Below are 12532 nucleotides of genomic sequence, written 5' to 3' on the forward strand. Positions count from 1 at the left end.
CCCTTTCAAATGAAGGTTGAAGGAGCCATTGTGCCCTGCTACCCAAGATATCGTCATTTCCAAGGAACATAGCAGGAGTGTTTGTGTGCCACACTCTGCCACTTCCACCAAGCACAGGAATTAGTTTCCTTACTTTTTTCACGTGTTGCCTTTGACTAGAGTGCACACTTCCACATTCATTTTTTTTAAATTTTGAATGAATGAATGAGCCTTTATTGGCATACATTTTTAATTTTTTAAATTAAAGATTACTTTTATTTAATAACAAATGCACAAATTATATACTGTTAATAACAAATGCACAAAATACAACCCATCCTCAATACATCAGAAACAGATAATTTACCTTGTAAACAAAACCACCCCAAGTATCGAGTTTACATATTTTATAAAAGATGTGCGAGATTTCCTGCCAACATCACAAAACCTCACTTAAATTAAATTGAATATCTCACCTACTTTAAAGTTAAAACTTCCATCTAGCTAGAAAAATCCTTTTCTTCATTACCACTTTCACAGCCAAAAGCTACCCAATCATTATTATAATTCTGTACAATATATTTTACCCTGTCTTTCCCCACTTCTTCATTTTTTACTTGTACCGTCTTTATGTAAAATAGTGAAAAATATGGATAAATTAATGAATAGCTACATTTTCAATAAGAGCAGGAGTCGTCAGAATTCTACAAGTTGTTTCATTTTACAAATCATTGCTATTATGTGTACATTGTGATGCATTTTTTATGGTAAACCACTATAGGAGCCAAGCTGGCTGAAAAAAAGACACAAATAAATCGACGATTAAGGTGTAGCTGTCATAATTTAATAGGGATGACAGATGCAGCCGTTTCAGATAATATTTCAGATCTAATCAATATTTACAATTTGTGTTTTCTGTGCAGTGGAAGATCTTGTAGATACATTTTTTGAAGTTGAGGTTGAAATGGAGAAGGAGGCCTGTCGTGATCTAGTCTGCACATCTCCCAAAGATGAAGAAGGTTGTTTCTCTTTCTTTAGAACTTGTGAGAAATTGTGCCACAATCAGCCATCTGGAATAAGCTGAAATTTCAAGCTGGATCAGTGGTGTTCAATTATTTCTATTTGAATTTAGTTGGGAATTTAGTTTGGTTGGGTTGGGAATTTAGTTCTGTGTATTAATCAGGGGAAAACAAAAATATACCGTATATACTCGTGTATAAGTCGACCCGCATATAAGTCGAGGCATTTAATTTTACCACAAAAAACTGGGAAAACTTATTGACTCGCGTATAAGTCAAGGGTGGGAAATGCAGCAGCTGCTGGTAAATTTCAAAAATAAAAATAGATACCAATAAAATTACATCAATTGAGGCATCAGTAGATTAAATGTTTTTGAATATTTTGAATATTTATTTCAAAGAAAAACAGTAAAGTAAGTGGAAAAGAGGGTCAACAAGAACAATATGGTATCAACAATAACTTTAAAAGTACAAAAACCTTAGCTCAACCAGCAACCAAGCTAAAACACAAGAGTTAAAATCCTCCAAAACTGGATTCCTCATCATCATCTGTATGTCCAAATGTAACCCAACTTAGATTTTAAGAGGGATATTATCAGAAATGGAAAATCTACTATTAGCTTCCATTTGGGGGTCAATAACTTTGGATCTTCTGACCCAAACTTCACCAAACCTGGCTGGTATCATAAAGAGACTCTCCTGATGAGACCAGCCAGGTTTGGTGAAGTTTGATTCAGAGGGTCCAAAGTTATGGACCCTCAAAAGGGTAGCCCCATCTACTAATAGCTCCCATTGAAAACAATGGGGAATGGGGGCACCTCCTTTGGGAGTCCATAACTTTGGACCCCCTGAACCAAACTTTACCATACTTGGCTGGTATTATCAGGAGTGTCTTCTGAGGGTACCCTGAAATTTTGGTGCCTCTAGCATAAAAACTGCGCCCCCTGCTGGCCGGCAAAGTAAAAACACCAAAAAAATTAATGACTCGCATATAAGTCGAGAAAAGCTTTTTCAGCATTAAAAATGTGCTGAAAAATTTGACTTATACATGAGTATATACGGTATTTGTTAGTTTTAAACTGGCAGTCTATACCTCAAGTTAATACTATAATTTTTGGCATGTGTAGTGTATATTCATTGCCAATTTGATCTGTTGTTACTTGTCTTTTACCAACCCCCCACCCTTCACACACACACCTCTCTTATAATGTATACATATTTTGGTTGGTTTTTAAAAGATAAAGAGAGGATTATATTTTCTGTATTATTTTTTATTATACAATGTTGTGTTTTGCCTTTAGGTTTCCTAAGGGATCTATGTGAAGTTTTACTGTATTTATTGCTACCTCCTGGAGACTTCCAGAACAAGATCATGAGATATTTTGTCAGGGTAAATTTTGTTTCATTCCTTATCACAGGAGTAGCCACAGTTCTTTAGCATAATGTATGGATAATCTGGACAAGGCTGTTGTCTGACTAGAGTAGTCTCATATTACATGTTCTTTCTGTGAACTTCATCATTAGTATGCATGTTCCCTTATAAGCAAGTGCGCATAAGACTGCAGTCTTAGTTTTATTACCAGTAAACCAAATTTCAGTTATTTAGTCAATCAGTGTTTTAATTGCAATATTAAATTGCAGCTTTTGTTGGGGGTGAATCCATTGCAAAATTTTCTGCTTGAGCTTGAGCTCTTGTACAAGTGGAAACCGCAAAAAAGGCAGCAGTCGCAACTTGTTAGACTTATGCCATTGTTTGCGTTCTCTTGGATGGTTTCAGCCATCTTGTGGGGTTTTCTCTCTCGACCAATAGGTAGGCAGGAAAAGATTCTTGGTCCCGCCCTGTCGTCTGTTGCCGCCAATTTGCCCCAGTATCTTTTCCTGCCTCGTAGGTAGTGCAGCAACTTCGTCAGGCTCCGTGCTTAATCTTCCTAACTTTACCTCAGTGTGTGTTTTTGTCTTTATTGTGATTTCCCTTGTTTGTGATCCTTATCTCTGCCCCCCACACCTCCTCCCTTCCCTGGGACCAACGGTGTCGGATCGGTGAAAGCACTGCAACGCTGTACAAAATTCACCTCAGCAATGGCGACGGCGCCATTTTCCCCGGAGAGGGAGTCCTTCTGCAGGTCGGCTGCAGAAAATACCCGGGCCTCCGCCCGAGCCCTCCGCTCGCCCCCACGTAGTGGCTGGGCTGAGTCGGAGGAGAGGGAGATCGCGGCGGATCGCAGGGGAAGACGCAGGAGCTCTTCCCGCTCTCCGCGCGGCCGCAACGGGCGCCGCGCTACCTCAGCCGATCCTTTCTCCGGTCGCCGGGAGGCGCCAAGGGAGAGCCGCAGCCGCGCTCACGGGCCTCTGGAACAGGCCCCGGGCGCAAACGGAGGTCTGCAAGGCCCCGCGCTGGCCCGCCCCGCCCTACCTGCACCGCCTCTGCAGCGGCAATGGAATCCTGAGCGCACCACAAACTCGTCGTTGGTCAGGCAAGAGTCTTCGCTCCCTCCGGTCCCAACTAGGGCGGGCGACATTCCGGCGGATTGGAGCCGCTTTTCCCCCCACCAGTTGGTGGAATTAATGCGCTCCTCCATTGGAGAGGAGGTTGATCACCACCTCAGTTCCATTGGCCTTAGTGAAAGGCATCGCAGGGTTCAAGCCCGCTCTAGGTCACCCAGGCCAGGCAGAGAGGTGTCGCGCTGGCGCCCCAGCATTTTGGACTCTGACATTAGTGATGTCAGTGAGGGTGAACTGGATCCAGATTCAGACCATTTCTCTGATCCAGACACCCAAGTTCCCCAAGTCGCGGAACAAACACATCGCCTGTTCAAGTCAGAACAACTGGCAATCTTACTAGCAAAAACTATTTCAGCTTTTGATCTTCATGATTCAGCAGAAGCTGAAGACCCCAATGCTACCAAGCCCTCTAAGCCGATCAAGGGCGTCCCTAAAGGGCTTACTGACATCTTCGCTGAAGAGGAAAGTGTGCAGTTTTTTCCACTTCCCGAGTCATTCGAAAGAAAATTTTAAAAAGAATGGATCAGCCCAGCGGCAAATAGGGGGTTCCCTCAAATTTTCAAAAAATTATATCTGGCCCCAGAGCACCTCCACAACTTAATTAGGACCCCTACCATAGACGGCCCAGTTTCTGCCCTGCACTCCGGGGGTTTGGTCTGTCAAGACGGTAAAGGCAACTTAAAGGATGCCATGGATAGAAAGGCCAACGCCAGCATGCGCAGAGTGCACGAAGGGGCGGCCATGGCGGCTAGAATACTGGCTCCTGCATCCACAGTCTCCAGGGCCACCATCGTGTGGCTACAACGTCTTTTGTCCATCATTCTTCCCCAGGATCAGGGCATCAGGGAGGGGGTGGAGAGAGTGATGATGGCTGTCTCCTTCTTAGCAGATGCCTCCTTAGATGCTTTTTTAACAACATCGCGCATCATGGCTTCTGCATCCGTAGCTCGGCGGTTGCTGTGGTTAAAACCGTGGCAAGCAGACAATCTGTCAAAAACGGTAGTGGCCAGCTACGATTTCCAAGGGGGAATTCTATTCAGAACACAGCTAGACAAAATATTAGTGGAAACAAAAGACCACAAAAAGACCATGCCTAGGTCAGTTAGATCTGACAAACCTAGGTTCACACCTAGGCCTTCCTTTCGCTCCTTTCGGTCCGCATATCACCCTCAGAGGGACAACAAAAAGACCGGCTGGCAGGGACACAATTCCTTTCATAGACGACAGGACTTTAAGGGTCAGGGCAAGTCGGGAAAACCCTTCAGATCTGAACCCAGTACCAACAACAAGGCCTGACTCTTTAGCTATTCCGGTCGGCGGGCGACTACGTCACTTCCAGCACCTGTGGGTGCTCGCCCATGCCGACCGCTGGATTCAGGAGATAGTTTCTTCAGGCTACTCCTTAGAGTTCCTTTTCTGGCCCAAAGACAAATTCATTCCCTCTCCCATAGGATCCCAACCAGAGAAGAGGGACAGGTTGAATGCTGCCATCGTGCACCTACTGTCCATCCAGGCGATAGAACCGGTGCCAATGAACCAACGCGGCCAAGGAATTTATTCCCACTTCTTTACGGTCCCCAAAAAGAACGGGGACACCAGAGCCATTCTCAACCTTCGGCACCTCAACAGGCACCTGCGGAAATTCCGCTTCAGGATGGAATCTCTCAGGTCCACGGTGGCAGCAATTCAACAGGACGACTATCTCACGTCCTTAGATCTGAAGGAAGTGTACCTGCACATCCCAATCAATCAAGCGCACTTTCGCTTCCTCAGATTTGCTCTGGGAGACCGTCATTTCCAGTATGTTGCTCTCCCGTTCGGGTTAGCCACAGCTCCCAGAGTTTTTACCAAAGTTTTGGTAGCCCCGATAGCCCTCCTACGCAGCAAGGGCATTCATATATACCAGGGGTAGGGAACCTGTGGCTCGAGAGCCGCATGCGGCTCTTCTGCCCTTGCACTGTGGCTCCACGAGCCGAGCCGCCGGCCCCATACTTGCCCGCCCTGCAGGCAGCAGGGCGGGCGCACCAACTGCCCATGGTCGGCTGGGCCGCGCCGCGGGCTTCCCCTCTCGCCCGCCCCATTGGAGCGGGGCGGGCGCTTTCCCAGCGGCCGGCGAGGCCAAGCCGCTGGCTTCATCCTTGCCCGCCCTGCTCCCTGCTGCATCCATGCGCTTCTCAGAATGAGCGGAGTAAAGGTAAAAAAAACCCCTATATATATAGTGTTATCTTTATTTTAAATGTCAAAAATTATTTGCGGCTCCAAGTGTTTTCTTTTCCTGTGGAAAACGGGTCCAAATGGCTCTTTGAGTGTTAAAGGTTCCCTACCCCTGATATATACCCTTACCTGGACGACCTGCTTATCAGGTCCAGGTCTTGAACCCAGGCCCTCAGGGATGTCACGATTGTCCAGAGGACACTTTCGGAACACGGGTTCCTGGTAAATTTGCAGAAGAGCTCAACACTCCCCTCTCAACAGATGGAACACCTGGGGGCTCTAATCAACACTACGTCCTGCACCCTGTTTGTGCCTCACAACAAGGTTACAAAAATCCAGGAGGCCTGTCGCAAGGTCATAGCAGAGAGGGCCAGCTCCCTGATGCAGCTAGCGAGTTTGTTGGGTCTACTCTTGTCCACTATAGACTTAATCCAATGGGCAAGGGCCCACGCGCGGCCGCTGCAAGCCTTTCTGAGACCTTTTGCCATTCAGATCATTCACACAAAACATCACTCCCTGTCCTTGCCACCCGCGGTGCGGCACAGTCTCCTATGGTGGACTGTCAAGTCCAGTCTCACCAAAGGGAAGGTATTTGCGCCCCAGAACGTGCTTCACATATTCTCAGACGCCAGCCTGTCGGGATGGGGAGCCAAACTGAATCAACACCTGGCTCAGGTGATCTGGTCAGCAGCTCAGTCCCAGCTACCCATCAATGTGCTGGAAGTCAAAGCAATCTTTTTAGCGTTAAAATCCTTCAGACGTCTACTCCTCCGCCGACACGTGGTCGTCCACATGGACAACATATCGGCCAAATGCTACCCGAACCATCAAGGGGGATCACGATCCCTACAGTTACACAAGGAAGCATTCCCAATCCTTTTGTGGGCCGAGACCAATCTTGCGTCGCTGAGAGCGGAGCATGTGAGAGGATGTCTGAATGTGGAGGCGGATTGGCTCAGCTGGACCAAGCTCTCCAATGCCGAATGGAAGCTGAAGCCGGAAGTATTTCAAGAGATTGCGACCAAGTTCGGAGAACCGGTGATCGATCTCTTTGCCTCCCCTCGCAACGCGCAGATGGATTGCTTCATGACACGGTTCTACTGCCCCAGCGCGAGGGCTACCGACGCTCTGACAGCCCCCTGGCTAGGGGGTCTACTTTATGCCTTTCCACCTCTACCTCTATTACATCAGCTGCTCCGGAGGGTGCAGACAGAGTGGAGGGAGGTCATCTTGGTAGCGCCAGACTGGCCCAGGAGGTCCTGGTACTCAGTTCTACAACAACTTGCCATCGCTTCAGTTGCTGCCGCTGCCCGTAACGCCCGACTTGCTGTCTCAAGGCCCCTCTTCCACCAAGATCCAGGGTGGCTCAGGCTGACCGCCTGGCTCTTGAGCCGCAGAGATTGAGAAGGAAAGGTTACTCCACCGCCATATCGACACCATCATCAAGGCCAGGCGAAGTCCACCATTACATCTATAACTCCTCCTGGAAGGCGCTTCGCTAGATGGTGCAACAGGAAGGGCATAGATCCAGAGTCGCCTTCAGTGGCTTCTGTCCTTAGCTTTTTACAGGAAGGCTTCGAAACGGCCCGCTAGTGCCACCCTTCGTAGGCAGCTGGCGGCATTGACTACGGTCCTCCCACTGCTGGACGGTCTACCTGTAACCAGGCACCCAGATATTCTAAAATTCCTGAAGGGAGTTCTGCAGTCGCAGGGGCCAGTGGTTCATCGCTTCCCGTCCTGGAGGCTGCATGCAGTTCTGGATGCGCTCACTAAGTCCCCGTTCGAGCCAGTCCAGTCTATACACCTGCGATGGCTTAGGATGAAGCTCCTCTTCTTGGTGGCCATAACATCGGCCAGGCGGGTGTCTGAGATCAGGGCCCTTTCAGTTAATCCGAATCTGTGTTTATTTTTTCCAGACAGGGTTGTCCTTAAACTTGACCCCTCCTTCAGACCCAAGGTCGCGTCACATTTCCATTTGACCCAGGAGGTGGTTCTGCCAAATTTTTGCCCCAGACCCTCCCATCCTAGGGATGGGACGTTAGACGTTAGACGTTCACTCAAGGCATTTATTATACGCACTGAGCAGTTGAAGTCAGAAACCTTATTTGTCAACGTAGCTCCACCTAGACTTGGGAAGCCTATGTCCTCAGCGGCTGTTAGTTCGAACATCAGAGCTTGCATCATTGAGGCACATAAGGCCAATCAGCTTCCCATCCCTCTTGGGATTACTACTTCGCCGCGTTCATTCGCTTACGATGAGCGACAGCCGCTTCCCATGCGTGCTCTGTATAAGCATGTTCCTCTGGAGCAGGATCTGTATGGCGGCCTCCTTTGGGCCTCTGCTTCTGCCCTTTTTGTAAGACATTACAGGTTGACCTCCTGGATGCCCTGCAGGCGCTTTCGGGAGAAGAGTCCTGAGAGCACGCTGTCGGAGATTAACTGAACCCACCCTATTGGGTTACTGCTTGGGAGTCCCCACAAGATGGTTGAAACCATCCAAGAGAACGCACTCCATTGGATACTCACCGTGGAAGGGGTCCTTCTTGGGTGGTGGGAAGCCATCTTGGCCCTCCCTCCTGTTCGCTCCTTTCCGGCCATCAGGCGTTTCGGGCCAGAGTTGTTCTGTTATTCATTGGAGCCTGCTCATGTTTACTGTTTCTTGTTTGTGTTATTGTTATTGTTTACTTGGTCCCTTCCCCATGTTGAACTTTATGTTTCCTGCTTTGGACTATGTTCTGTTGTCGTGTTAACCTACTCGGCTGGTCAGATACTGGGGCAAATTGGCGGCAACAGACGACAGGGCGGGACCAAGAATCTTTTCCTGCCTACCTATTGGTCGAGAGAGAAAACCCCACAAGATGGCTTCCACCACCCAAGAGAAGACCCCTTCACGGTGAGTATCCAATGGGTCGTTTTAGCTTGTGCCAGATTCTGTGTAACCATTTTTGCAACCATTTTTAAGCACTAATATATAGTACTAGGGATTGCACAAACACTTTCACAAGCAGAACTGCATTGTCCATTTACGTTATGTTTCTGTTAGCATTTTATTGGATCCAAGCCATTGTTTGACAGTGATAGTAATTACTACAGAAGTGCAGCTGTTAAAAATACCTTATACCCTGTATGCTTTGTAAGGAAATCTTAGCTAAAGATCAGCATCTCAGTCTTAAACATTTTTATTTACTTCCTGTCTTTCTCTGACTGAAGAGAGCCCACAAATTCTAGCACCAGCTTTCTGTAGAATAGTAAAATCTATACCTGTCATCTCAACCACATATTCATAAAAACCTAAACATCCTAAAGTACATAAGAACATCTTTTTAAGGTAGTGACCAATTCAACTCAATCAGCCTTGCAAAATGCTGACTGGAATAGGATATATTTTACCATGCCCTATAAAAACTTAGTTATGAAGCCCTCTTCAATGTCTCAGGCAGGCTGTTCTAGCGCTACAGCTTTAAGCCAGTATGCCCTTGTTCTGCCTGAACAAAAACTACCATCCATGTCATATCGATGGTAGGTTTTGTAAATCATGATCAGTATATTCACTGTGCTTCTCTGGGTACATGGTGAATCTTAACTTTCCCAGTATATTTCATTTCCTTCAAATACTGTAACAAGGTCCTGCCATCTGAGGAGTCAAGACTGTAATGGGAGATGTGCTCCATTTAAGAACTTATTTAATTATTACTTAGGTCAAATCTTTGACTCTTAAATGAGCTTCTAAATTTTGGTATATTCAGATTTATGCCATCTTGAATATACATAGGAGTGTAGTGGGTTTGTTGTGGCTATTCAAGTTGCTGAAGGATGAAAAGTAGTGCTATGATTATTGTTGCCTTATAGTTTATGATGTTATGATTATTGATGTTCTTGTTTATAATGCTATGTTTATAATGTTGTTTATTGATGCTATGTTTATTGATGTTTTGTCGCTTGACGTTATGATTACTGATGTTTGCTATTATGCTGTTGTTGTTTACCGCCCTGAGCCCTTCTGGGGAGGGCGTTATACAAATTGAACAATACAATGCAATCACTAGAATATTTTTCAAGAAACATAAATTCTTATGTTATATGTGACTCTTATTTTATATGTAAGACTTTTTGCTCATTTTTATTTGCCGCTTTCTTTGCATACTGCAGTTTTAGTTAGAAATCTTGTTGAAATTGATATTGAAAGTTAGACATTAACATCATGAAGCTGTAACTTTATTGCCTGTTATTTTTCAGGAAATCATTGCTCGAGGAATTCTTCTTCCATTAATAAACCAGCTCAGTGATCCTGATTATATTAATCAGTATGTCATATGGATGGTAGGTTTCGTAGACCATGATCAGTAAAATCACTGTGCTTCTCTCAGTACCCAGTGTATCTTAATTTTCCCAGTATGTCAGTTCCTTCAAATATAGCAGAAATTGATCATGGGGTGGATCCTATCATAAACGAAGCAGAGGTGCATTGGATGAAAGGGAATTTTCTTCCTCTTTCTTCTTCCTGCTTTGCACTGTATCCTCAAAATCATACCCCTCAAGTCAGCAACAATATAAGGCAAAATGGGGATCTACTGAGGGAATTTCTGAAAATTAATACCAGCCCTTTTATGGATGGAAGCATCTAGAAGCAGTTATACCCACCGATAGGGTGAGTGGGTCATGTCCAGATGCTGGGCCCCCTCCCTCCCCTCCCTTGCATGCCACCCCTTACACTCTCCCTCCCTCACTCCCTTCACTTGCATGCCACCCCTCCCCCTTCCCTCTCCCTCTGCTAGGGTGGGTAGGCCATGTCCAGATGCCGGGCCCCCTTCCCTCCCCTCCATTTCATGCCACCTCTCACTTCCTGCCCTCCCTTGCATGTCACCCCTCCGTCCCTTCCCTCTCCCTCCACTAGGGTGGGTCATGTCCAGATGCCAAGCCTCCTCCCTCCCCTCCCTTGCATGCCACTCCTCACTCTCTCCCCTCCCTCCCTCCTCTTCCCTTGCTTGCCACCCCTCCCTCCCCCTCCCTCCCTTCCCTCTCCCTCTCCCTCCGCTAGGGTGGGTGGGTCATGTGCAGAAGTGCTCTCACTTGCCACGGGGAGAAGGCTCAGACCAGAACATAAGAACATAAAATGGTGGCTTTCAAGTGGAGCCTGCACTGTTTGGCAAGATGCATCTTATGTCTGGTGGAGGTGGCTCCTGCTGGAAACAAGGGCCTCTGCTAGCGGAACCAGTCTTAAATATTAAGTAATAAATATTTATGTGATATACATATTAGTACATAGAATAACCTTCTTAGATTAGAAAGGCTGAAGGTTTACTGTGGTTAGGTTGGAAAGTGTTTCACAGAAATTATATACCAAACAGACCCTAGCTTTGAATTACTAACATTTCATGCAGTAATAATGATAACAGTGTTTTATGTCTTTCTTTACCTTATTGTTATTTACTGGACCACTTGTTTCATGAGACTAAATGTTTTGTGGGAGTATAATAGCTGAGCTTGTGGTGCCCCATTTTAGTAGTACTTTTCTTAGAGAACAAGGAGAGATGATTCTGTATTGCTTTCAGAGTTCAAGTTAGTTAGATGTCTCTTGGTAATTACTCTTTAATGCAGGGGTGTCAAACTCACGGCCCTCCAGGTGTTCATGAACTACAATTCCCATCAGTCCCTCCCAACATGAGCGTTGGCTATACTGGCAAGGGGTGATGGGAATTGTAGTTCATGAACATTTGGAGGGCCGTGAGTTTGACATCTGTACTTTAATGCAACTGAAATCTTCCAGTGATATTCAGGGCTTTTCCACATGTTCCACTTACTCCTGATTTTCTTGACAATTAATTAAAAATCTGCTCTCTTTTTGCATTTCATAGTTGTGGGGTCAGTTTATTTTCTTCCACACTTGCTTTAAATAATGAGATTTTTAAAACTTCTTGTATCAATATATCAATATTATGACTGGTTTTTGAAAAACAGGATTAAATGACTGTCTCTCTCTATATATAGATACACATACATATGTATATGTTGTCTGAAAAGGGGTTGGGGAGGAAGAAAAACAAAGAACCTGAAGTGAAAACTTAAGGCACAAAAATGTGTGCAGAAATCCGGAGAGAGACTAAAGCGATGGGTTAGAGCTAGTGGGGGGGGGGGGGAGCAGCAGAACCCTCAGGAGAAGCACGAACCATCAAAAATTCTATTCCCTTGTCAGGAAATGTAAATGCTGATAACAAGATATGAAGTTTGCTTCTTAGAGGATACAATATGAAGAGAGTTAAAAGCAGTGATTTTGGAAAAGGGGGGAAACCCCGAACTGTTTATTTACATGAAAAAATAATGGTTACATACAGTTAATTTTGGCTGATTAAAATAATTTTACCACATCTGCATGTTTTTAGATCCGTGATTCTGTTTGCAGCTATGAGGCCTTTATGAACATTATTAAACTGAGTGACAATGTAGGAGAGTTGGAAGCAGTAAGGGATAAAGCAGCAGAAGAATTGCAGTATCTTCGATCTTTAGATACAGCTGGAGACGGTTGGTATTTTAATGCTTTCCTTTTCCTGCTAAACCATCATAACATATGTTTTTCAAACAAAACATGCCAACTAGTCAATATTAAGGAAATGTAATTTTTGTAAAAGTTTAATACAAGAAGTTGTCTTAGGGTTGGGTGGGAGCATATTGGTCAGCATCAGAGTTCTGGTAAAATCAACAGTTGCATTTAATTCAACAACACAGAAACAGGTTGCAAAGGCCTGCTTCTTCCCTACCATTGTTCTTATGTTAAATGTGATTTAAATGATGATCTCTTTTGAGATGCCTACAAGCTTCAA

The 12532-nt window shown here is 45.4% G+C and overlaps 1 protein-coding gene across 8 annotated transcripts in view; it reads left to right on the plus strand.

Moving 5' to 3' along the window:
- The window catches only part of SNX13 (sorting nexin 13), a 93928-nt gene that overhangs the window by 48137 nt on the left and 33259 nt on the right, over positions 1–12532 (plus strand). For all 8 annotated transcript variants that reach the window (XM_048510778.1, XM_048510774.1, XM_048510776.1 and 5 more), the window contains 4 exons: positions 903–998; positions 2300–2388; positions 9951–10034; positions 12095–12233. In XM_048510778.1, the coding sequence (XP_048366735.1) occupies positions 903–998; positions 2300–2388; positions 9951–10034; positions 12095–12233 (408 nt within the window). The remainder of the gene's footprint in view (positions 1–902; positions 999–2299; positions 2389–9950; positions 10035–12094; positions 12234–12532) is intronic.

The sequence above is a fragment of the Sphaerodactylus townsendi genome, linkage group LG11, assembly GCF_021028975.2.
Source record: "Sphaerodactylus townsendi isolate TG3544 linkage group LG11, MPM_Stown_v2.3, whole genome shotgun sequence".
Classification (NCBI taxonomy): Eukaryota; Metazoa; Chordata; class Lepidosauria; order Squamata; family Sphaerodactylidae; genus Sphaerodactylus; species Sphaerodactylus townsendi.